The sequence below is a fragment of the Caretta caretta genome, chromosome 1 (assembly GCF_965140235.1).
Source record: "Caretta caretta isolate rCarCar2 chromosome 1, rCarCar1.hap1, whole genome shotgun sequence".
Lineage (NCBI taxonomy): Eukaryota > Metazoa > Chordata > Testudines > Cheloniidae > Caretta > Caretta caretta.
In genome coordinates, this window is record NC_134206.1 from 56769916 (window position 1) to 56797309 (window position 27394).

The 27394-nt window shown below is 39.8% G+C and overlaps 1 protein-coding gene across 1 annotated transcript; it reads right to left on the reverse strand.

The window, feature by feature from the left end:
• Nucleotides 1-67: 67 nt before the first annotated feature.
• Nucleotides 68-26383, reverse strand: SERPINE3 (serpin family E member 3). The gene is made up of 8 exons (XM_048849135.2): nucleotides 26125-26383; nucleotides 18662-18895; nucleotides 16571-16768; nucleotides 14686-14884; nucleotides 13335-13435; nucleotides 7996-8082; nucleotides 1738-1821; nucleotides 68-246 (listed from the first exon to the last, which is right to left on the reverse strand). The coding sequence occupies exons 1-8, from the start codon at nucleotides 26381-26383 to the stop codon at nucleotides 203-205; spliced, it is 1206 nt and encodes a 401-aa protein (XP_048705092.1). The 3' UTR covers nucleotides 68-202.
• Between the last annotated feature and the right edge of the window lie 1011 nt (nucleotides 26384-27394).

Genomic DNA, 27394 nt, shown 5'->3' on the forward strand with positions numbered 1-27394 from the left:
AAATAAAAGCACACTACACAAAATGCAAAAGTAACACATTTTTATTTATAAGATTATTTGGTTAAACATTTATCCACTCTTGTGGATTTTTTGCAAAATACTTTTAAGTATCCAGTTTTTAATAAATATGCATAGTGTGCCTCAATCTCACTGAAGGAAAGATGGCTGCAGAAGGAATAAGGGAAGGGTGCATTGGACACACTTATTCTGAGGGATTTGTAACTCTTCCTATAAAGAGCACTGAACCTGTGAATTAAAATAAACACTTCATTAAAATTGCACACTCAAACACTCATGGCCTAACTTGCAAAAAGTGTATACATGTAATTGTGCACCTAATTTTTACATGCAACTTGTTGGTTAACTGTCAGATGGTCACATACATGCAAATACTGGTTTTGTGGGTCCAATTGCAGTAACTCTTGCATTTTTAAAAGTTTGTGAAACCAGTTAAGGGCCAGATTAATTTGTTAATTTGCACATTAGATTCAGTTGCTTATTAAAGGGTTGGCAGCTGAACAAGAAGCTTCCTTATCTAGTATGATTAAATCTTGGCCAAAATGAAAATGGCTTTGAACTTGACCAAATAGTAATGGGTCAGATTCATTCCTATGTATATGTACTAGAGTTACAGCAGAGATGGATTTGGCCCATTGGGTTACTGCCTCATTAGATTCATAATTCATCTATGCTTTAAATCACTTAAGATATCATCGCATTTCAGTTTATCAGCTTGTCTTTTTTTCTCTAGACAGATCTGTTCTGAAGTTGAATTTCAGAGAAGACGGTGGTGCTCTTAACTGTACCATAATTGGGTCAAGGGCTCTATTTTCTGAAGTCTTTGGAAAGTGCCTAGCACATTGCAGAATATAAATATGAGGGGAGAGTTTCTGGGCTTTTGTTCTGTAGTGAGACCTAACTTGCAGGTGGTAGGAGTTTGGAGCTTGCTGCCTCCCAAATGGATAATAAACCAAACATTAAACATCAGTATTTTTAATAGTAGCTTTATTTACTCTTTTCCCCTCCCCAAAGAAGACAGACTTCTACCAAAAACAAATGTATATTTTTACACTTTTTTATGATAAATAGAAAAAAAAATGTGATTTGCAATACTATATGACTGTTTCTGGTGCTATTCTGATTAGAATGCTGTCTGTGGTTTCTTTCTTGCTCTACTTGATTTCTCTAAATTTGTATTTTACAGTCCAATTTTCATCCTATTAAGTGCATAGTTGAGTATAGTAAGTTTTATTTTTTTTTGTTCAATTTGCTCACTAAAGACACTTTTAATACTTACAAGTGGCAACTTTCTTGCTTGTCTCGGCAAGACACAAAGCAGTGGCAGGACAGATTAGGCCCCATGCCTCTCCAGATCAGGAGATGCTTAGATTTGAGTCATAGAGGCAGGACAGGAGAGGAGAAACTTGTACTGCCCCTGCATGTGCTTTACCTTTCCATTCTTTGGATAAATGGATGTTAGTCCCCAGGGCCATCAGAGTGCCTTTGGTTACTAAATTTATGCTGAAGAACAGTCTAACTGAATTCCCATGATTGTCAGTTTTTCTGCTTCCACTGTTTGTAGTTGAAAATTTATTCTACAGATTGTTTTTAAAGGAGTTTTATGGAAATTGAAGTCATTTTAGAGAATAGCGCCTTATTTATTTATGGGACACACTCATAAGATTTTTTTACTGTTAGGTGAGTGACTCCTATACTGAACAAATGAATTATGTGTACCTGTATTGGCGTGCCTTAGGAAAAAGATGAAAGGTCTGTCTGCTTTGAAAATAGGAGTTCGAGATCTTTTTAGTAGCACCATAGCTGCCATGCAAGAGAGAGAACATTCACGTGTCAGTTTCAGTTTTGCCTTCTCTTCTATAGAGCACCCTCAAAAAACTCAGGTTTTTACTACCCTAACCATCAAATTATTCATCTGCCCTTACTGTGATAAAAATAAATGTAATGTTTAATTAACCAGCAGAAAAAAATCACCCCAGGTGAACAAGCAAGTAAAAGTTTGCAAGGATGAATTACACAGGTAATGTAGTGCTGTCTACTCACTGAGTAATTACTCCTGCTTGCCTTTGAGTTTTAAGACTCACCACTGATATTTTTTTGTTGCTAGTACTAACACCCGGTCAAGACACTACTGCACCACTTGCCCTGTTCATAACCATGTGTGCATAGAGATAGAGTTTACGGTAAGTTGACAAATGATGCAAATTCTCCCCTTTTTGCAGATGGGAAACACAGGCACACAGAGATGAAGTGATCTGCCCAAGATCACACTGGAAGCTTATGGCAGACCCCTCTGAATTGAACCCTAGTCTCCTGAATCCCAGTGCAGTCCCTGAACTATAAGACTGCTTCCACTCTGCAGTTATTTTGTTACTATCTATTTAACTTACATTTTTAAAGTTATAAAAACCCTGTTTAAATATAATTGATACGGCTGTCAATTAATCGCAGTTAACTCACACGATTAACGAAAAAATTAATCACGATTAATCGCACTGTTAATAGAATACCAACTGAAATTTATTAAATATTTTTGGATGTTTTTCTACATTTTCAAATATACAGTACTCACTTTATTTTTATTACAAATATATTCACTGTAAAAATTATAAAAGAAATAGTATTTTTCAGGTTTCAGAGTAACAGCCGTGTTAGTCTGTATTCGCAAAAAGAAAAGGAGTACTTGTGGCACCTTAGAGACTAACCAATTTATTTGAGCATGAGCTTTCGTGAGCTACAGCTCACTGCATCTGATGAAGTGAGCTGTAGCTCACGAAAGCTCATGCTCAAATAAATTGGTTAGTCTCTAAGGTGCCACAAGTACTCCTTTTCTTTTTATAGTATTTTTCAATTCACCTCATACACGTAGTGCAATATCTTTATTGTGAAAGTGTAACTTACAAATGTAGATTTTTTTTTTGTTACATAACTGCACTCCAAAAAAAAACAAACAAACATTTAGAGCCTACAAGTCCACTCAGGTCCTACTTCTTATTCTGCCAATCACTAAAACAAACAAGTTTGTTTACATTTACGGGAGATACTGCTGCCTGCTTCTATTTACAATGTCACATGAAAGTGAGAACAGGTGTTCACATGGCACTTTTATAACCGACGTTGCAAGGTATTTACGTTCCAGATATTCTAAACATTTGTATGTCCCTTCATGCTTCAGCCACCATTCCAGAGGACATGCTTTCATTCTGATGATGCTTGTTAAAAAAATAATGCATTAATTAAATTTGTGACGGAACTCCTTGAGGGAGAATTGCATGTCTCCTGTTCTGTTTTACCCACTTTCGGCCATATATTTCATGTTATAGCAGTCTCGGATAATGACCCAGAACATGTTCGTTTTAATAACGCTGTCACTGCAGATTTGACAAAATGCAAAGAAGGTACTAATGTGAGATTTCTAAAAATAGCTACAGCACTTGACCCAAGATTTAAGAATCTGAAGTGCCGTCCAAAATCTGAGAGGGATGAGGTGTGGAGCATGCTTTCAGAAGTCTTAAAAGAGCAACACTCAGATGGGGAAACTACAGAACCCAAAACACCAAAAAAGAAAACCTGCTTGTGGCATCTGACTGAGATGATGAAAATGAACATGCGTTGGTCCGCTCTGCTTTGGATTGTTATTGAGCAGAACCCATCATCAGCATGGACACATGTCCTCTGGAATGGTGTTGAAGCATGAAGGGACATATGAATTTTTAGCACATCTGGCATATAACTATCTTGCGTCACTGGCTACAACAGTGCCATGTGAAAGCCTGTTCTCGCTTTCTGGTGACATTGCAAACAAGAAGCGGGCAGCATTATCTCCTGCAAATTGTAACCGAACTTGTTTGTTTGAGTGATTGGCTGAAGTAGGACTGAGTGGACTTGTAGGCTCTAAATTAGGGGTGGGCAAACTACAGCCCAGGGGCCGTAGGCAGCCCTTCAGACATTTTAATCCGGCCCTTGAGCTCCTGCTGGCAAGCGGGGTTGGGGGCTTGCCCAGTCCACACGTGTCATGGCTCCGCATAGCTCCCAGAAGCAGGGGCATGTCCCCGCTCTGGCTCCTATGCGTAGGGGGGGCAGCCGGGGGCTCTGCATGCTGCCCCTGCCCCAAGCACCACCCTACAGCTCCCATTGGCTGGGAACTACGGCCAATGGGAGCTGCAGGGGTGGCACCTGTAGACGGGGCAACGTGCAGAGCTACATGGCTGTGCCTCTGCCTAGGAGCCAGAGTGGGGACATGGCGCTGCTTCCAGGAGCTGCTTCAGGTAAGCGCCACCCAGAGCCTACACCCTTGATCCCCTTCTGTCCCCCAAGTCCCTGCTCCAGCCCTGATCCCCCTCCTGCCCTCCTAACCCCTTGGTCCCAGCTTGGAGCACTCTCCTGCACCCCCAACTCCTCAGCCCCACCCCAGAGCCCACACCCCTCAGCCAGAGCCCACACTTCCCCCTCATACCCTAACCCACTGTCCCACCCCAGAGTCCCCTCCTGCACCCTGAACTCCTCATTTCCGGCCCCACCCCAGAGCCTGCACCCCCAGCCGGAGTTCGGACCCCTAACCCCCAATTTTGTGAGCATTCATGGCTCACCATACAATTTCCATACCCAGATGTGGTTCTCAGGCTAAAAAGTTTGCCCACCCCTGCTCTAAAGTTTTACATTGTTTTATTTTTGAATGGAGCTATTTTTTTGTACATAATTCTACACTTCTTTCAACTTTCATGATAAAGAGATTGCACTACAGTACTGTACTTGAAATGGGGGAATTGAAAAATACTATTTCTTTTGGTTTTTTACAGTGCAAATATTTGTAATAAAAATAAATATAAAGTGAGCACTGTGCACTTTGTTCTGTTTCTGTTGTAATTTAAATCAATATATTTGAAAATGTAGAAAATTCCCCAAAATATTTAAATAAATGGTATCCTATTATTAACAGCCTAATTAATTGTGATCAATTTTTTTAATCGCTTGAGAGCCCTAATAATTTCCCAAATACATTTCTAGGTAGCTACGTAGTGTAATTAATACACTGACCAAAAATTAACGCATTTGTAGGCTTTTTAGGATAAAACCATTTGCCAAAAATAATTTTAATCCAAGATATATATTAAAAATATGTAACAAATCTAGTTTGATTTAGAATGATTTCCTTCTGTCTCCCAATCTAATTATTTCCAAATTTTTCTTTTCAATAAAATGTATGACTAGATTTTCCAGGTTTTTAAGTAACCAAATCTTGTACAATTGCATGTAGCTATAAACATGTTAAAACCAGCCGTGACTGCTCTAGCAGTGGAGTACAGGAGGAAGAGAAGAGAACACCTTGGTGGCTAAAGAGAAAGTTAACCAGGTAGAAGACAGAGTGATAGAAAAGAACAGTGGCAAAAACACTATCAAGCTGACCACATTTGGGATTGGAGAGAGAGTGTGTGTGTAGAGGAAAGCAGATGGCACTACCCTGAATATGTGCAGTGCTAAGCTGACAAATATTCTGGTCCTGGCCCTATTGCTCTCTTTGCAGCCTCCACATTTGAAAAATCAAATGCACAACTACAACATGGGGAATAATTGAGTAGGTAATAGTACTGCTGAACAAGATCTGAGGGTTATAATTCATGACAAATTGGATGAGAGTCAGCAATGTTATGCAGCTGCAGAAAAGGCTAATATTCTGGTGTGTAGTAACTGGAATGTTGTATGTAAGATATGAGAAGTAATTGGCACTGGTGAGGCCTTAACTGGAGTACTGCATCCCATTCTAGGCACCGCACTTGAGGCTATATGTGGGCAAACGGCAGAGAGTCGAGGAGAGCAACAAAAATGGTAAAAGATTTAGAAAATGTGACTTTTGAAGATAAGTTTAAAAAAGGGGGGGGGCACATGTAGTCTTGAGAAAAGACTGAGGGGGACCTGATAAATCTTCAAGTATGTTAAGGGCTGTTATTAAGAGGACAATGATCAGTTGTTCTCCATGTTCACTGAATGTAGGATAAAAAGTAATGGACTTAATCTGCAGTAAAGGAGATTTAGGTTAGATATTAGGAAATACTTTCTAACTTTAAGGGTAGTTAAACCCTGGAATAAGCTTCCAAAGGAGGTTTTGGACTCGCCATCATTAGAGGTTTTAAAAATCCAGGCTGGTCAAGTTCCTGTCAAGGGATGGTGTAAGTATACCTGGTCGTGCCACAGTGCAGGGGGGTGAATTTGATGACTTCTTGAGGTCCCTCCAGCCCTACATTTCTAGGATTCTATGACAGATTACCTTCCTATTTTTCCAGCCTTTCCTGAACCCAATCTCTATTTCTGAAAAGCAGTTCTTTTCAGTGGGCTGCCTCCTGCTGAAATTAATGGGACTGCCGTCATTGACTTCAGTGGGACTAGGACTGGGTGCTATTTCTGCTGATTGCAGTTATACTTAGTCTTTGATATGTAAACGTTATAAGTATAAGATGACTTGAATCTTCTATAGAGGATTTTATTGGAAACATTACAGGTGTGTTAGTTTACCAATAAGGATGAGAATTTAAGTCAAGGAACTCAAAATCTTTTTCTCCACAGCAAAGTTAATTATGTAGTGTGCATACAGACACTAGCATCAAGGTAATCCGACTACAGACCTATTGAGCCAGATCCTTAAGTGTGGTTGAGCAATGCTTAGCACTAGACACAAGGGGCGTAGACTGGAAACACACGTTTTAAAGCAGCCTTTATGCTCCCCTCATTTCCATAGCAGCTGGGGACCAAATTAGTCCCTCCACAAGATGAAGCACCTTCAGAGTATTCTAGCCCAGGATTAAAAAGCTGCAGCATGTTCCAGGTATTCTACCAACACATCCCCTGAGTTGGGATAGACAGCAGCGAGTGGCATAGACATGAATGTGCCATCTCTATGCCACCTGGATATTCCCATATGCAAGGAGAATCCCCAGATGCCGTGGTAGGGCTTTTGTGGCAAAAAGAGGATGGAGCAGGAATTGAGGACAATTAACTTTTGAATCTCACTCTTTTAAAATTTTCGACATTCAGATAATAATGTATGGTTTTCTATTTACATGTCAATAGTTTTTCATATTTATGTCTTACCAAAAAAAGCCATTAATTTAAACCACAATCTTTGCTGGAAGGTGGGATTTTGCATAGAAAACATTTTCCTTTAATGTAAAATTCCATCTGCCCCCAGAAACTGTTGCACATGGGAAATGCGACTCCAAATCAAATGAGAAACTAAATCTGCAAAGCGTGCACAAAGATGAAACTTCAAATCCTTAACTTTAACATTATTGTTGTATTTTCCTCAAAACACTGGCTCTATAAGCCAAACGTGGAAGGTCAGTTGCCAAGGGCATCATCTCAGAAAAATTGGGAGAGGGTGACAATGTTGTACCAGCACATGGAACAGTATACATGATTATATTACATCCTGCAAAGTTGCGGGGAGGGTGGGGAGTGGAAGGCCTAATGGAATCTATCCACCTATTAAAAATAGGGGTGGAGGAGGCACTAACGGTCCTCCTTGCCCCACAGCAAATGACGCCTGTGTCAATTGTCTTTCAGTACAGTTACTTGAGCATAATAGAAGGTTTGAATTAAAAAAAGATGTTTTTGGGTGCTGGTAGTTCTTCAACGCTTGCTAATCTGAAAAATAGATAGTTTGAGGAAAACACAACCATCCCCTGTTGCCAGACTAAACTTGAAAAGGAAAATGTTTTAAAGTTCTGAGCAACTGCAAATAGGAGGTAGAATGGAAACGGTTTCTTAAATGTGGGCCTGATTCATCAAAGCACATAGGGGTATTTTTATCTTTGGAGTTAATGGGGCTTCAATAAAGCACATTCTTGTGTGCCTTGCTGAATAGGGATGGGTTTAAGCATGTGTAAATTCCTTGTTATAATTAAAGGCCCTGATTTAACATTTGTTACTGCTATGATATGGCTCAGATGCAGAATATTACTGAAGTTTGTATGTCTGATTTACCTGTAGCTCCTGATGCTTTCGCTCCTTCTTCTGTCACTTCAATCTTTGCTCTATGAATAGCTTCTGAAATGTAAAGCCCGCCTTGCTCTAACAAACCAACCAAAAGTAAGTATTAAGTTATTTGTTTCATTGTAAAATCAACACAACCCAGTTTAAAAAAAAATTGAGACACTTTTATCTTATACTGCTTCTCATTCCCATAGTATCTGAACTCCTAAAATCCTACAGATACCAGGTTAGGTAGGACAGTTTTTGTTTGAATTATTAAATTCAGAGATGAATTTAGACCAGTTACTTAATTCCTCTTGCCTAGGTCTGATGGGATGTATTGGCTATTAAAGAGAGAACAGATAATGCATTTTATCTTAACCAAAAATGATGTCTGTAAATAGAATTTTCAAAGACAATTTCTGAATAATGATCAAAATAAACACCTCTCCATTCCTGTCAAAACCCTTTAACCTATGTAGTTCATTGGTGACTACTTAGGGCATTCATAATTTACAGAATGACTGCAGTTACAATTTTTAATATGCTTTTACCAGCACTATGTTCACAGTGCGATCAGTTTGTGAAGTTACTAATTGCAGGTATTGTTTCTAACGCTGCTAGACAAACAGCAGCACACATCAGAATGTTTCCAACAAATGGCACTTATTTCTGCTGCTCTCTACCAAAAATGAATGCTGGTTGTAAACCACTGCAATCCCTCCTTTAATCTTTTCTCCAGTTTAATTTTAATTATTGTAAACTATATACAAAATGCCATTAACTAAAAAAAGTTCAATTACTTTGTAAAATTAGCCCAATTTTTATGGAATGGTTAGTTTTCCAAGTATTTTACTGTAATAATGTAAAGTAATAACCTGCTGACTGCAACCTACATAGTAGGTACAGCCTTTCCTTTTGTCACAGATGTCTTTCACCAAACTCTTCCCTCCATGATGTTAAAATACATTTTCTTAAAAAAGATGGTGGAGAAACTTTCACACATGGTGGGATTGGGTTTTACTCTGCTTGTCTGTTTACAGTGTAAATGTGTTGAAGGTAGGTGGTCTGGAGGAATGAGCATGGGCTTGGGCATTGGAAGAGTGTGACTTCTAATCCTGACTCTGTCACTGTGTAGCATTGGGCAAGTCATTTTGTGGGCCTGTGCCTCTGTCTCCCCATCTGCACAGTGGGGATAGTATGACTTACCTTACAAAGGGGGTTTGGGGGTTAATCAGTTGTTAATATTTTGCTATATAAATACTAAGTAAAGCAATCACTTGTCATTTGGGAGGCAGTGGTATAGTGGTTAGCGAGAACAGGCCACAGAAGCATAACATCTGGGTTCTGTTCCCCTGCCTATCGCTGGCTTGCTGTGTGACCTTAGACAAGTCACTTGACTTTCCTCATGCCTCCATTTTCCCCATATGTGAAACGGCAATAATAATGTTTTCCCAGCTTTTTGAGGCATGGTTTGAAGTTCTTCTATATAACACTACTACCAATATAAATGATCTACAGTAGAACCTCAGAGTTACAAACACCTCGGGAAAGGAGCTTGTTCATCACTCTGAAATGTTTCTAACTCTAAAGAAAACATTATTGTTCTTCCAGAAGTTTACAACTGAACATTGACTTAATACAGCTTTGAAATGTTACTGTGCAGAAGAAAAATGCTGCTTTCCCTTTTATTTTTTGAGTACTTTACATTTAACACAATACTGTACTGTACATGCTTTTTTTTTTTGGTCTCTGCTGCTGCCTGATTGCCTACTTCCGGTTCCAAATGAGGTGTGTGGTTGACTGCTCAGTTCGTAACTCTGGTGTTCAGAACCCTGAGGTTCTACTGTATTTATTACTGTTTGAAACACATTCTTCATACTCAAAGACAAGTTATTGGCTCAGTGCCAGAGTAATGAGGTGAATTTATATGGCCTGTGATACACAGAAGGTTAGACTAGATAATCTAATGGTCTCTCCTGGGTTTACAATCTGTGAACGTTATTAAAGGTGAATTGATCCATATAGTGTTTTTCAGCAGCCTCACCAGTATTACAAACGCTGAATAGCTGATAAAGCCTGTATCTCCACAGACAGCTCATTGATTGGACAGTTCTAAACGTTTGTGGTTGTCAAAACCTGAAAGTGCAATAGCTATAAAAAGATTATATCCTTATTTAACTTAAGTATAGGTCAAGTAACACATGACCATAGGGCAGAAGTTCCACATAAAACTCTAGGTCTGGTTAGGGCTGTGCTGCAATTCTGTTGCTGTATCATCTGCATCAAGCTATTTTACCATGTATAAATAAGCACATCAAAATTGATTTAAAACCAAATAGAACCAAAATATGTCTCTGTACAACAATTAAGAGAGAACATCTGCAGGAAAATTTCATTGTCATGATTGCTAAAGAATTTTTTTTTCACTTTAGTAGCAACTACGGAGGAGAACCTAGTCTAAAAGTTATCTGCCTACCTTATAGAGAACTAACTGCTAGTAAGAACATCAGAAAGCTAGTAAGAATAGAAGACTGATTTCTGTCCCCCTGTCTGCCAATGGTATGCTGTGTGACCTTGAACAACTCACTTAACCTTTCTTGTATCATTCACACAGAGAACTTTTTGACATCTAGTATTAGCTGAAAGATGCAACCAACCTACTATTGTCTGGTCATCAATTTTAAGAATGTTTTTTTAAAGTTATTGGGCCAAATCCTGTCAGTGTGTAAATCTGGAGTAACTCCAGAGATGTGTAATGAATGGAGTTTCCACAAAGTTATACTGATATAACAGATCTGAATCTGGCCCCTATTCTCTGAATAATCATTTTGCGTACGTGCAAGGTAATGGGAATCAGGCCCACTGTCTTCCTAGAGAGGAACTGCACTGCAATGCATCTTAAAAGCATGGGATGAAGTTTAAGGAATAAGATAGCATTCAGTCTGTTTGCTTCCTTCCTGTTCTTTCATCTTCATGTACCCACCATGTAGACAGCACCTGGTTAAAACTTCAGAGAGGAACCATCCAGAGACTCCAGCTGGCAGAAGCAGGAACAGCCACTGCAGGGACCTTCAGACATTCGCCAAACTTTCTACAGGTTTGACTGGACTTTCTCTGCCCAGTGCTCAATGGCTGTTTGCTCTAATCCTCCTCCTACCCATCCCTCACTTCACGCCTGCCCCTCTTACTCCTTTCTCTCCTGCCCTATCCCCTTCATCTACCTTCCCTTCAAAGTACCCTTTCCCTTCACTTTTCTTTCCACTTAGCTTATCCCTTCCTAACTAACCCTCTTCTCCCTCCCCACCAAAAAACAGTGGAACTAAGTACTGTTTTTGACAATCACATTGTTCACTCTGCTTGTATATTCTACCCGCTCCCCCACCCTGTGTCTGTCTTGTCCAGTTAGACTTTAAGGTCTTCAGGGCATGGACACTGCTACTCAGTGTTTATACAGCATCTGGCACAATAGGCCCCATTCTTGGTCAGTCCTTAGGCAATACTGTAATAAACATGATTAATAACGCTGAATTAAATGCTGAGTTCTATTGGTAAGTGACCAACCAGTGGTTTGATTGTTCTTTCACTAATTCTAGTAATCAGTAAGATTTCTCGGTATGAATGGCAACTACCGAGTGTATTGGGAACAACGAACTAATGTTGGGTCAACTAAGCGATCCAAAGAAACTCCCACAAAAACATGTTGAGCAGGAAGAATCACTGGTAAAACAAAATAGAACTCTGAGAAAAGTGACACTTTGTAAGATTGCTGAGGATAGTTCTATAAAACCCCAACAGTAGCTCCCCTATTCAATATTTATTATTATGGGTAATAGTCAGTTGCACTGCTTTTCTCCTTTGTGCCTGAGCCTGTGGGTCAACTCAGAATTATACCAGAGAGGTGGGGAGTGGGGGGAAGGGAAGGACAGGGAAAAGAAAAGGAGGACTTGTGGCACCTTAGAGACTAACAAACTTATTTGAGCATAAGCTTTCGTGAGCCACAGCTCACTTCATCGGATGCATTTGCATCCGATGAAGTGAGCTGTGGCTCACGAAAGCTTATGCTCAAATAAGTTTGTTAGTCTCTAAGGTGCCACAAGTCCTCCTTTTCTTTTTGCGAATACAGATTAACACGGCTGCTACTCTGAAACCAGGGAAAATAGACACCCTTAAATAATAGGTAAAATTTGAGGAGAAGTGCCACTCAAATTTGTCTTAATCAAAAAGCACAATGGGAATAAGTCATAAACAGTACAGAAGAAGCTCCCCAGTATGCTTTGATCCATTGTATTTCATCCTCCTTAAGCACTCATCCTATCTAAATAGCTGTTGTACATATTTATAATGTGAACCATCAGTGAATTTTAGTCAGCATATTAACACCTCATTTCTAATTAACAAGGCATTCTGTGCAATTAGTGATCATATTATAATGAACACATACTCAAATTTAATAGGGGGTAGAAAACAAAATCTTTGCCCTGAGCTTTGTCCCCTGGGAGAAGCAAACTTCCATCAGGAACATCCTCTAAAGCATTTTCCACTGTACTAGAAGATGTTCTTTTGGCTATGCCTCCATTTAATGACAATCACACACTGACGAGAATCATATTAGAAAGGCTGAGAGTCTCACCATAAAATCTCCATTTAAGAGTCTTTGAATGCAAGTGCCCAAATTGGAATTGTTTACCTTGCTGGAAGTGATATGTGTTAGTCAAAGCACATGGACAGTTACAGAGTCTTTTAATATTAAATCAGGATAAAACTTTCTAGTGAGTAGAATAACATCAGGTTTTTTGAGACATGGTAGTTAGTCAGTTTCTATCTTAACAACATGTGGTCATGGGATATTGTGGGCTGGGTATTATGATGTTGATTGTTGGCTTGCGGAACAGAAACAAAGGGAGATTACAGGCATGTGTAAAGGTTGTTTGCGTGACGTTGGGACTCAGAATAAAGAGGCCTGTGGTTGTTACACCAATGTCACTGACTATGGAATGGCTATTTAGAACCAGTAATAAATGCTTGATCTGCAGTGATCCTTGTAGACTTCAGCCAGCACCTAAGCAAACACATTCCAGCAGTGTTCTGTCTCACTGGCTTTAATCTCTAAAAATCTTTCCCCACCACCAAATTTTGCTTAACCTAAAATGCAGTAGTTTGAAAGAAATTTCAATTCTACAGTAGTTAAATAGAATCTGGATTGTGTTTTTAATTTTCTTGGAGCCAGAAGTAATTAATTAATTAATACAGAAGGATCGGCTCTCTAGAATCAGTCAAACAAATATCATGTAAATCTACAATACATCTACACACTGAGTGATCATTTCCTATATAGGGAATAATCTTACCTGAAATACCTTTAAAATCAGCCTCAGTTGTATCAAACATGTCTGTAATTCCCAAGGCAGGTAAAACCATTTTTAAGTCAAAGTGACTTTGAATTCTGAATCTAAAATGAACACAGTAGATTTCATTTAAATATATATGTGAATTTTGCATTTGCCCCCATTTGTGCTTTCTTTTTTAAAAAATTGTCATAAATTTGGTTGTAGGTAGGAATGCATCTGCAAAACATCAGCTGGGAAAAAGAACATTAATGCACAAAATATTTTTCAGTGTTTCATTAGCATGGGGAATGTATTTCTGGAGGTATGTAATAAAGTTTTTCTGTGCTGATTGATGTGCTAAGTACATCCAGGAAACGCCCTCCCTCTTTTGCACCCAGATGGTACATCCTATCATTCTATTTGTTAGAAAAATGCTGTGGGGTCATGTGCAAATTTTGGCAATAGTGAAGGGCTGGAGTGATGGAGAGTGTGCACTTGCCCTGTACACAGAAGAAATGCAGTGATTGGTGAGAGTTGCTGGAGCTCCATTTAATATCGCTAATATTAAAAATACATTGTAAAGTACGTTAAAATATTTAAACAACTCTTTTTAGAAGTTTTCTTTACGAAGCAAAAAAGCAAGAATGGGCACAAATAATTTTCTTCCCTTTGTACATTTTTAAAGCGTTATTGTACCCCAAATAAACTTCTTACATATAAATAGGACTTGTAGAATCAAATTCAGGTTGTTTTTTAAATAATGGTTCAGTTATAGTACATAAAGCTGTTCTCAAACTACCCAAAGTGGTTTGCAAACCCTTTTTAATGAGGTCACCAGGGTTGGTGTTAGGCTTGCTGGGGCTTAGGGGCAAAGCCCAAAGGACTTCAGCCCTGGGTGGTGGGGCTCAGGTTAGAGGCATCCCGTCTGGGGCTGAAGCCCTGGGGCTTCGGCTTTGGTCTCCCCACCCAGGGTGGAGGGGCGCAGACTTTGGCTTTGCCCCTCCTACTCCCACCCAGGGGAGCAGGCTCGGGCGGGCTCAGGCTTCGGTCCCCCCTCCTGGGGTTATGTAGTAATTTTTGTTGTCAGAAGGGGGTCGTGGAACAATGAAGTTTGAGAACCCCTGGTCTATAAGATACGTATAGTATTTGGCATTCCCGAGACCACCTCTCCTGGCTAAAGAAGGGAGAGAGGGTGCTTTGCTTTGCTGATCATGTGATCAGGAGACTAGAGTTGAAAGTGGCCTACTAAAAGGACAGGTGTCCTATATGTCATTGGTTATGCCAACAATGACGTACACAACACAACTCTGACAATAAAAGATATGTATGGTTAGAGGATGGCCAGGCTCTCGAGAAGGAGAGTGTCACTTACCTAGGTAGAAAAATATCCATCTTCATTCTCTTTAAGCTGTTGGCCCAAACAGTGATGATTTTAGCTGAGAGGTGTGACTCAATCTGGGACAGAGATGTCGTCCTGTCACTGGGAAGCACCACAAACATACTGACTCTCTCCCCCAGATAAGGCAACTCTGCTACACTGAAACGCTCCAGCGATGTGGTATGGAACTGACCTACAGGTTTGAAAACATAATCCTTGGCATCACTCAAGGGAAAAAGCAGTTCTGAGGAACTTTAGGTAGCTCAAGGCACTAGTACGAGGATACAGAGCCTTTCACCACTAAGTCACTGGCTTGAATGTGGACCAGGTAGTTAATAAATGAAGGTCACTGGCTCATGTGAACTGAGTTAATGGTCTTAATTCACTTCCAAGCAGACAAGTGTCCACATCACACATTTGCTAACACAAAGAACGATAACTGACATCCTTTGTGGCTGTCTCAGTGGCCCAGCCCAGTGAAGCATGTGATTTAGCTGTCTGCTCATGGTACTCCCTTTGGGTCAGAGCTGAGGAACTTGGATGAGAATGGGTGAGTTTACAATGTGACTGGTCTTATGACAGCTCTTTCTGAATACATAGATGACTTCATTCTCCAGCTCTTTCAATGTAGCACTTTTCAGCAGAACTACACTTACTAGGAAAAAAGAAAAAGCAGTTCCTGTTTGACTCATTGAGAAGTACTTTGCCCAATACTCTCATCCATACACCCAAATCAATAGCACAGGTTAAGCTGCTTTCAAGAAGCGCATAGCTTTATTGAACTACAAAGCATTTAGAAGCTGTCAAATTCAGACAAAAATCTTTAAACCTATAACCTCAAAAGAGGATACAACTTAATGGACCTTCAAATGAATAATTGGTTAGGGAACAGGGTACAGCATCCATTAATTTAGGTGTCATTAATATTAACTAGTTGCTGGCTGTGTCACATAAAAATGCATATAAAACTTTTTGCAGTGTAACATCACAGCCCTGCTAAACTCCCTTTAAGGAGGCAGTGTTCCAATGGAATAATGGCATGTCCAAGAACAACTCCTGCAGTGCTCAACACAGAGAAGGAGTTAGATATAGCAGCTGATGCTTTAAGAGTAGAGGTGTTTGGGGTTTTTTGACTCGATCATCAGTTTTATTTGCAGTCTCTCAAATACTGGTGTGAAACTATAATGTCTATATAAGTAATTGGCTGCATATCATTACAAAATGTCAGTAAGGTTTAGTTGGTAGTGCTCATTAGTTCTGAAAATCATGGGTTCTAGGACAGCAGTAGGATTTAGATTCTGACCCAGTGTAGCCTTGGCAATATGCACAAGAGAGGGTGCTGCACTGTTAATGACACTTTTCTATCCATGAGATGTTAAAATATCAACTCTCCTTTCTGTCGTCCTCAAACGACTCTCCAGGCGAAGAGATCCCACACTTTTCAGATTGAGCAGGGAAAAATCCCAGTGTTTTGCTCAACATTCTGTCTCTCAATGGGAGTCCAATCCTGCTCCCACTGAAGTCATCAGGAGTTTTGCCATTTACTTCAGCGAGGGTAGGTCTGAGATCTAAAACAAGATCTCATGTTCAAGCCTGTGCTACTGTAGGGCATTACTCGCTCCTGCTTTCACCTTCAATCATTGTTAAACTACAGTATCTACCTCAGGTGAAGTTTGGATAGAAGCATAACACAGGTTTTATAAGTCAGAGAAAAGGTCTATTTCTGAGCTATTATATTTTGGCGTTTTTCCAAAGCGCTCTCCTCCATGTTTGTGCAGTATCTAGCACATTGTAGGCAGTGCTGGAAGTAAATAAATTTAAAATGTATGTAGTTTACAATATTGTTTCATATGTCAGACATAGCATGAAAAGTAGTTACCATAATTGACCTCAGCCGTGTGGTACATTGTGGGCACTTTCAGGGTGATGCCCTCTGCAGTGGTAAAAGGCAAGGACTGAGTATCTGTGAAAGAGAATTTCTTTTGCCACATGCTTTTGAAGTACATGGTGCTCACCACAGCCATCTGGGTAAGTGGTGAACCAGCTGTATCCAGATGTATGCAGTCTGCTTCTCCACCTGCATAAGAAAAGGAGAAGATGAATTATATTTTCTCTCTCTCTCTCTGTCTCACACACACACACACGTTGCAGAGGGAATCCTGCATATCTCTTTCTCTCTCTCGTTTTTTAAGTGACATACATAGGGCCAAATTATCAGATTTCTTTTTAACTCTTCTGAACCCTTTTATCCTGATGTGCTACAAAAGTGGCCAAGTCACAGAGGTGAGCATTTTACCTCCAACAACTTGGGTCAGGCTGACATCAGTTTCATACTTTTGTTCATATTTGAGCTCAGAAAATTAGTATATCCCTTACTTTTTCTTGGCATTCACTACATTCAACATTAGTTATACACATACATGTTTTTAAAGAGATGAAAGTATGTCAATCATTGGCTTACTCTGGTATGGCAAATGCTCTCTTACTCAACAAGTTTCATAGTTAAAACACTGTTGCTATCTTTACTTTCTATGTTAGAAAGTATATTTAAAGTAAGTCTTCTGCTCTACTTAGAAGAAGATGAAATGATTGCCACATTTGGGGTCAGAAAGGAATTTTCTCCCGGGTCAGACTGGCAGAGACATAGGAGGTTTTTCACCTTCGTCTGCAGCTTGGGGCATGGGTCACTTGCTGGTTTGAACTAGAATAAATGTTGGAGTCTGTGTAACTTGAAATCTTTAAGTCAAGATTTGAGGACTTCAGTACCTCAGCTACAGGTTATAGGTCTATTACAGGGGTGGTAGGTGAGATTCTGTGTCCTGCAATGTGCAGGAGGTCAGACTAGATGGTCATGGTGGTCCCTTCTGACCTTAAAATCTCTAAGAAGGGTAAATGTTCAGAGTCTTAAATGACTGCATAACTGCTTCTAGCAGTAATGAAAAAAGTGTGACTAAATCTATGTGCAAGAAGTTGAACGTGAAATTATGCCCAGAGAGTCTGGTAGTGTCAATGATAGAAAACAGGCCTTGGGCAGGTTATGTCCCCTTTGCCATGAAATAAAGGCTCTAGTGTGAAGTTTTCTAACTGATCATGCCATTTTATTCACCTCCCTACCATGAAAGCCATTGGCAGTGTCAAAAAATATAGGAAAATTTTATCAAAGTGCGAGCTGACATTGTCAACAATGTTTCCTGGAGCAATCAGTTTCTGGCATAAAGTCCAATTATAGTTCTGTTGAGGAAGATAGAGGAGACTTTTCAAGAGCAGCTAGTATCAATTTCAACATGCATGTTTAAAATCACATTAGTTACCTGCTAATCAAGTTGATGGCCAAATTCATCCCTAGTATAACTCATGCAAAATCAGTGGCATGAACCAGTGATAAATTTGGCCCAGTAATTCTAATGGCTTACAGTATATTTTTCATTAAGATTGGATTTAGTTTCATTAAACTTCCTGGTCATGTAAAGGAATAAAGTTCACTAATATCATCTTCTGTTTTCACTGTACAAACGAATGGGTCAATACTGTAAACACCTACTACTGAGTTTACTGGAAGTATTCACTGTGGTGAATACTACACTCCATGATAGCTGGGAGAATTTGGTTCTAGCTAATTGTTCTTAGAACATCCCTGCTATGTCGATGATGATATTCCCATTTTACAAAGCAAGGGACTAAGGCAGACTGGTTAAGGGCTTGATCCTGTAATCCTTTATTTAGGTACCTAGAATTACTGCAGTCTTGCCCAAGGTTATGCTGTGAGGCAGTATTGGAGTTGTGATTAGAGCACAGGCGTTCCTGGTTCCCAGTCTTGTGTTCAAGACTGCTAAACTATGCCTTTCTGTATAGAGCATAGTACTAAACGTTATTACGTTTGGTTAAATGCTAGAGTGCTAACTGCTGGTATCTGTATAGTTTTTATTATTACAGCTGGGGCCTACATAATCATCTCTATTAGTTATTTTACCTTCAGTGGTACTGGTAACCCATTCATTTATCTGTGCAGCAGTGCTGTTAGGCTCACTGAAGTTGATTTTTTGGAGACTGCTGTTTGCCCAGAGTGCAGTATGCTCAATGAAGTCAGGAGACAGGTGAACTCCAGCTTGCACAAATAGGGCACATGCCAACTGAACCACAGGGCCTTGGCTAGAGTTGGTCACTTCTTCATATCCGGTATGCAAGAAGTCCTGCACTTTTGGTTCTGCCAGACAGGAGAAAAATCAATGCTGTAATTCTCATGTTGAACTTAACAATAGCAAAAATGAAGTGTTAATGATAATTCATTGCCAAGAAAATTGTCAGCACTTAACAAATAGCAACGGACCTATGTGATTGCAACAGCACTTAACATAAAGCTGATTGGGCCCTCTGGATGCTACAAGGACATAAAATAATTCAAAATTCAAGTATGTGAAACTATTAGTGAGGCGGAGACTATTGCCTAGGGATACCCTGCAATACGTTGTATATACCAAGAGCTTTTTGTAGCAAAAACACAGATGACATTAATAGAAAGAACAAAGGTCCACCAATGTTAGCTCCTCCCTTGCTGCAGTCACAGGAAAATGACTGTTTGGACATGATCACTTAATTCTAATGGATGGACACTGCTCCAGAGGAAAGTGAAGAAAGCCTAAGAGGTACCTTCCAATATGCCCTGGTGGAAAAATTCCTTCCTAAGTTAAATTTGGCTATTTCCATTCTGTGCATGTGAGCAAGAATCACTGTAGCTACAGATCTAATCTCTGTATACCTGCAGGTGCCATGGCTGTTCAGGTAACTGCCCATCTTTTTCACAGGAAGTTGAAGAGAATTCAAAACACTGATTAAATTCAGAGAAAATAAGCCTCTCTGTGTATTTAACCCAAGCTCTGTAGCGTTACTACTTGCAGCTGTAGGATAGACATTACCTTAGAAATTGCTATACTGTTGCTACACTAAGTAGTTGACCTTACATAACAGTCTATCTGACTTTTCTATTTGCTCTTGTTTTAAAAAAAATACTCCTCTTCTTCGGGGGCCTCTGTGCATCCCCACTTATATCTTCTGCTGCTGCAAGAGTTGAGCTGCCGGACTGTATAACACAGCTGTTGCCGCTTGGGGGAGGAGAGGAGGGGAAATGCAGTAGTACTTGTGCTAGCATGACATCTTTGTCTCCATCTGTATAAGACCCTGCATCCCTTGTCCATCTCAGTTCCTTCTCTGCTGCCAGAGACCTAAACGGAACTCTCTCTTTTTATTGTTAGTTCTTCTGTCAGCCCTTTTGGCCTTTGCACTGGGAGCTCATGTTCAGTGGTTTATCCACCACAACCCACAATTCTTTTTCAGAGCCTCATATACTGTAAGGCCAGAAGGGACCATGGTGATCCTCTAATCTGACTTCCTGCACATTGCAGTCCACAGAACCTCATCTACCCACTCCTGTGATAGACCCATAACCTGTGGCTGAGTTACTGAAGTCCTCAAATCATGATTTAAAGATTTCAAGTTACAGAGAATCCACCATTTACACTAGTTTAAACTTGCAAGTGACCTGTGCCCCATGCGTCAGAGGAAGGCGAAAACTTCACTGGGTCTCTCCCGTTCTGACCTGGGGGAAAATTCTTTCCTGACCCCAAGTATGACTATCAGAGCCTGGGCATGTGGACAAGACCCACCAGCCAGACACCTGGGAAAGAATTCTTTGGAGTAGCTCAGAGCCCTCCCCATCTAGTGTCCCATCGCCAGCCATTGGAAATATTTGCCAATAGCAGTCACAGATTGGCTACATGCCATTGTAGGCAGTCTCATCATACCATTCACTCCATAAACTTATCAAGCTCAGTCTTGAAGCCAGTTTGGTTTTTTGCCCCCACTGCTCCCTTTGGAAGGCTGTTGCAGAGCTTCATTCTTCCGGTATTTGGAAATCATTATCTAATTTCAAGCCTAAACTTGTTAGATCCATTTATTCTTGTGTCAACATTGGCGCTTAATTTAAATAACTCCTCTCTCCCCCCCTGGTATTTATTCCTCTGATGTATTTATAGAGTGTCACTGCTTTCGAGGATGGAGGCCCCCACCTTGTAAGCACAGCTGACAGTCTTTGCAGATATATGCATTTACATTTAGCTATATTAAAACTTACATTGTTTGCTTGTGCCCTTCTTACCAAGTAAGCCAGATTCCTCTGTATCGGTGTTCTGTCCTCCCCCAATTTTTGTGTAATTGCAAACTTTATCAACGCAAACTTTGTTTTCTTCCGCATCATTGATAAAAATATCAAATAATGTAGGGCCAAGAATCAATCTCTGTGGGGCCCCCAATGGTAACACATCTGCTCAGTGATGATTCCCTGATTACATTTACATTTTGAGACCTAGCAGTTAGCCAGGTTTTAATCCATTTAATATGTGCCATGTTAATTTTATATTATTGTAGTCTTTTAATAAAAATGTCATGCAGTACCATGTCAAATGCCTTACTCTAAATATGTATCCGCCAAACTTACTATCTCTTCAAAAATTATGCCATTAGTTTGACAAAATATATTTTCCCCCATAAACCCATTCTGATTGGCATTAATTATATTACCCTCCTTTTGTTCTTTATTAATCAAGTCCCATAGCTGCTGCTCCATTATCTAGCCTGGGATGGATGTTCACAGCGAGTTCAAGCAGTACTGTTGTAGTCCAGAAAGAGCGCCACCTTGAAGTGTTAGACTAACATGGACACAGTTTATGTGCTGAGCCAAAAGTAAAGGGTTAATCCCGTCCTGGGTGGGAGTCCCTGCAATTTTAGAGTTTCTCTTGCATTTATAATCACAAGGTCTAGCAGTAGCTTCCCTGAAGGATCATTTAGCAGTGATTTCTTCCTGTCATAATTTTGTTACACAAACCTTTATTCTCTCACTCCAGTCTCCATGATTTGTAAGGGAATGGCTAATGCCTTTCCTACTACTAGAGGGTCTTCCCAATCCTGGGATTTGAACTTAGTCTTAATGATATTGATGGGTCCACCCTAAAAGTCCCTGTCCCAAACCTCCTTAGAATACCTGTTTATCAAAATGGTATTTTTCAAAGCCATTACCTCTGCTAGGAGGGTTAGCAAGCCCAGTACCTTAATGGCCTCAACTCTACACAGTAGTACCCAAAGAAAAGGTCATTTTGAGACCTCGCCTCAGCTTTATGCCTGAGGTGTTCTCAGATTTTCACCTGTTGCAGTATGTTTCCCTCCTCCTTTTCTTCCCCAGACAAGTGGAAGAACCATGCTCACCCAGAGGAGTCTTAGATGCCAAAAGATATTTATACTTAACAGCACAGGTCTCTGTCTGCATCTATCTCTACTATTACCTGTGTGGGACTAAGCCCTTTGGAAGATCAGACAGATTATTTGTTGCCTATGGGGAGAGGTATAAGGAGGAGCCTATTAGTAACAAGCTCTTCCCCACTTGATTAAGAGATGTATTGAAGGTTGTTACTACTTCGCCAGAAAACCAGTATCTCTTGGCTTAAAGACACACTCTACTAGGGCCACAGTTGCTGCTGTAGCTTTTCTGAGCTAGGTTCCTATTGTAGAGATTTACAAAGCAGCTACATGTAATTCTGACACACTTTCACTAAGCACTACTTGTTGGACTTGGCATCCCGCGGCAATGCTTGTTTTAGTAAGGCAGTGCTGCAGGCTGCTTTTTCCTTGAACCCCTTGCCTGCTGTCCTCTGATGGTGGCACCCCTTGCTAAACCCCCATTCATGGGAATTCAGAGGCTCTCAAAGAAGAAAGTTAGTAACTGCTGCTCTTTAAGAGTTGCCTCTGTGCAGTCATACTACCAACCCACCCTCCCCTTTGTCTCAGCGTTCTTTGTATTTCCGGACTCTGCAGGCTAGGGAGAAGAAACTAAGGCTGTCGCGGAGGTGCACTTCCTTTTATAGATGGAGCCGATGATGTCATCCTAATAGGAGCACGCTACTGCACCACCAGTGGACATGGCTTTATTGTACAGTTCTGGAGCTCGACTAGAGGCCCTAGAGACCATAAATGTGAAGGCATAGAGGCAACTCTTGAAGAACAACAGTTATCAATAAGTAACCCTTCTTTTATACATTCTTGGTTTTGGTTTGGTCATCATGAAGTTTTTGAAGTTTTAAAATCCAATAATGCTTTGCATCTAAATTAATCTAAAAGCACCATGTAAGAATTAGGGTGGTGTTAGTAGCATTAAAATAACAATCCACTAAGATTCATTTGATCTGCAAGAGGAATGCTGGGGGAGGGAAAACTCTGGAGCTTCCCCTTCTGGAATTTTCTCTAAATCATTCTGTTGAGGGGACGCACACACATGCTTGATGCCCTTAAATCTCTGATTTTGGGACTGTGCTGGAAGCACAGCACTGGCATTAAAGAACCCCTTTGCCTCTACATTGGCTCTGGGGCTTCCTGCTCTCCCCTCAAATGGAGACCTGGTGCCAATGCTTCCTATGTCCGCAGCTGTTTCCAGAATCCCTTCTGAAAGGGGGAGGGTGTCCACTGCAACATGGAGCAGGCCTTGGGCTGCACTGATTTCTCCATGGAGTTAAGGGTGGATGATGTTGTTCCCAACCTTCCCCTGCCCCATACAACAGCCCAACACCCTGTGGAGTGTCCTCTGTGGAGTCAGGGGTAGAGGAGAAGGATGCTGTGGAAGTGGTGATACCCAGCCTACCCCGTACAAAGAAAAGAAGAGATCCTGGGAGACAAGCTTCCCCTTGGGCTGAACACAAAAAGTCAACTTGCATAAACCTAAAATACACTTAGCAGGACCCTGTCACATCCAATTTGACTTTATACAGAGATTTTGCTTAAATTTATTTTTACAGAATCTAAAACCACTGGAAATGTGTCAATGAAATTCTCTGTTAACAAATTCTAATTGAAGCTGGTTTTTATTTTGTAAATGGATTAACATCCCCCTGAAGTGTTTGCAACTTAAACACAGCAGCACTTTGCTAGTGCAGGAGAACTGGGATAGTGATTGGCTTGAATTAACTACAAACAAAAATGAATATTACTAGCTTTTTAACCACTTTTCAAAGGGGGAGAAATCCAAACAGGAAATAAACAGCATAAATGGGGAAAAGCAAAGTAGATTTTTCAAAATATTCTTCTGGTTTTAATTATCAGAGGTGGTGTTTATTATTATTATTATTTCATTGTGTTATAGCAGTGCTAGAGACCCAATGGAAATAAGGGCCCCTTTGTGCTAGGTACTACTACAAACACATAATAAACAATCCCTGTCTCAAAGAGCTTCAATCTAATTGGACAAGACAAAGAGTGGGAGGGGAAACACAAGCATAGAGAGCTGAAGTGACTTGCCACAGATCACACAGGAAGTTAGTAGCAGAATCAGGAATAGAACCTAATTCTCCTGATTGCCAAACCTATGTCCAGTGAACAGGAGCCTTCTGCATCTCAGTTAGGACATTTTAAGTATATGGAGCCAGATTCTCAGATTCCAAATTGGCCAGTTTACACCACCTGAGAATCCAATCCATGATTTTTAACCTAATGGTGTCCCTTTAATAACCTGCATGAAGACTAATACAGCTTAGTGTTAAAACTTAGCTCTGTTACTCTTTAAGGGAAAAATATTGAACTCCTTGAACAGATGTCAAGAAGATTCAGATTTTTTTAGGTGTAAAGTGCCTTTCTCATGTGTTTTGCATTAGTATGCTAGTGTTTGGCAAGCTCCTACGTGGATGTAAGAACTCAAAGATGGTAAAATAAGAAGCAGATGTTATATGAGATGCAGTATCCTCCGCTTGTAACCTTAGTAACACCAACAATCTTAGCTAACCAAAGTTCTGAATTTTTACTTGTAGGCTAGTTTAAAACTGCTTTCAAATATTTTATTTGATGTTTATTATTCAGACAGACATATCTTTAGACATTATTTTGCTCAAACAGCCCGTGCTAGAGCAGATATTAGGAAAGCTGCAGAACATTAAAAGAGGTTATTAAAGCCAGGGAAAGTTGATTCTCTCTAAAGAATGATTGAACTTTCAATGGATACTGATGGCTATCAGTGTAGTTTTTGCCAGATTGGTGCATTTTTGTACCACATCACTCATTATAGTTAAAGGCAGAGCTACAAAAATGTTAGCCGCAAAGTATAATAGAGGAATGCAATTTTCTATCTGCTATGTATGTCAGTGAGTTGGTTTTACTCATCTCAAGGAAAACATTTATTTGATCTATTTCTGCTGGATTTAGCCAAACATGCCATTTGGGGAAACCGGTTTTCTTTCTTTCTGGAAGTTCATTGTTGTTGCAGATTGGTCATTGTTGCCATTCTGATTTATTTTCACATTAAACACAAGTAAGTTTACATGAAGTCAGAAACCTATGTGGTTTGTGATGTGTACAACTAAAACGGTGAAAAAATGCCAGCCTTTTCTCAGGGATATTCCGTTTTGTTAATATTATCCACAGCACGGAAGGAAGGAAGAAAAGCATTGAAACAAGTAATAGGTTTCACCAATAAGTGGAAAATCTCTTCAGTGCTGTTTGTCAATTTTTATATGGATGGGACTATTGCCTTAATTTCATTATCTAGTCCATTTTTTAAAGTTCTCTCAATAATTAAGTCCCTAAGAGGCAAGATGTATGGCAAAGAGCAAGGTATAATGCTTCCATAAATGAGAATTGGTTAAAAATTACTTTATTGAATTATAGCAAAATGGCATCATTGCAACTAATACCTTTGTTTGATAGGGTATTTGTGCTGTAGATAGTGTGTGTGTGACAACCAGAGAAAATATATAGTACATATAGGTTTTATCTGAATATAATAGCTGGGTTGAGCTGGAACGGTTACTTCTGAGTACCAGTGCTTCACAGAAAGGCAATAATAACTAAGTAAAGTTACAGAACACAACAGCAATCTCTATAAATTTTAACTTTTGCCTTCATTTGATGAAAATAAATGTCATGCTTAAGAATACTGATAGCTCTAAAGCTGGCCCAGTATGTATAAGCTACAAATTTTGAAGATGAGACATCTGTTTTCTATAACCAGTGCACAGATCATGAAAAATAGCTATGGATATATTGTGTCAGGTGGTAGGATTAATCTTTGGTTAAAATGGAAAGAAAATCCGGAGAATCCAACATTAGTTTAGCTGGAGTTACATGTTCCTTCCAGATCTTCATTTGTTTTGTTTTAAAGTGTAGTAGAAAGAGTGAGCACTGCTCAGAAAGAAGTAGGATGAATACATACATATCAGCTGGTTACACAGTTCCTACAGTTCAATCAAATATGGGAAAACAATGCAGTATGAGCTCTTACAGATCTTGTTAATTAGAAGTTTAGCTCCATTGTGCAGTTGCTTTCTCCATAGGGAAGCTGTAGTGTGAATTTATGATATAATGCAAAGCAGTTATTGCTAAAAAATAATTTGTCAAAGTGCACATTACCGTGGATGTTGTATCCAAGAGCATTTTCCAGCTGCATAAGGGTGTTTCCTTGAGCTCCAAACTGCAGTAGCCCCAAAGAAATGGACACACTTGCTGGTGCAACTATCAGGTTAGTTCTGTTCTCTGGTTCTGCTAATCGCTGGTAGAGATTGATGTCAAATTCAGTTTTCAACTCCTTTAGCTCATCATAGAGCTCACAGCTTCCATTGGTTAAGAAGCAAGAGTACAGAACAAGCACAGTGAAGACAACGGGCAACATGAAAGCGAACTATGGAATATCTCCCACAGATAATTTTACACCTGTAATTAACAATATGAACAGTCAGAAAATGATAGGGACGGATGACATGTGAACTATTGCTTTACATGCTCATAAAGCTGAGACTTACCATGGAAATAAATACTGGTATCAAACCTTCCAAGGTACAGTCCAATTGGTGTCATGCATAAGGACAATATCTTTGGATACTGATGTGCTTTCACCAGCTAACAATTTCCAGTCTTCCTCAAGACCACAGCCAGTATAGCAGCTCTCATTTGATGGTTGACCATTACAATACATGTGACCCAGATATGCACCCACAAAAAAATTATTCATGCTCCATAGTGTAAAAAGCAGCTGTCCAGCATATTAACTACCTGTTCAATTCTGATTTTGATTCCTTAATAAATATTAAGCTACAATTTTGACCCTTGAGTGCTTACAGGCTCTGTATCCATCGGCTGCTACATCCATAGTTAGGTACCTAAATAAAAGTGATCGATTTTCAAAGGTGCTGGACATCCATAGCACTGGTTGACTTCCATTGGGGGAGGCGGTACTGAGCACCAGGCTTGAGAATTTTGGCCTTAGCGTGCAAAAATCTGCAGCCAAGGCATCCCTCCTAACTACCATCATAGAATACCTCCACTGCAAATGGGGTTGTATTTGCAAAAGAGTTCTGTGATTGCTGACAGAGTCACCGCTTTGGATTTTTATGTTGGGGGGAAATCATCTTTTTAATCAGGTCTGAGGTAGTATGAGATTAAAACTATTTAGAATGTTTCCTAAAAAAGCAATAAATAAAGCAACCCTCCAAATTGCTGAAATGAGACAGTAGTTTTCTACACACCATTTTAGATTCTGAATATTTTATACGAATGTGTATTTTTAAAAAAGTTACTCTTGCTTCAGTTTAGGATTTCACACAAATCTCCTTCTGTGCCCTTTGCTCTAGAGAGCACCTCCAACTCCCTCTGTTTACTCACAGTTAGCTGTATTTAATTGCCT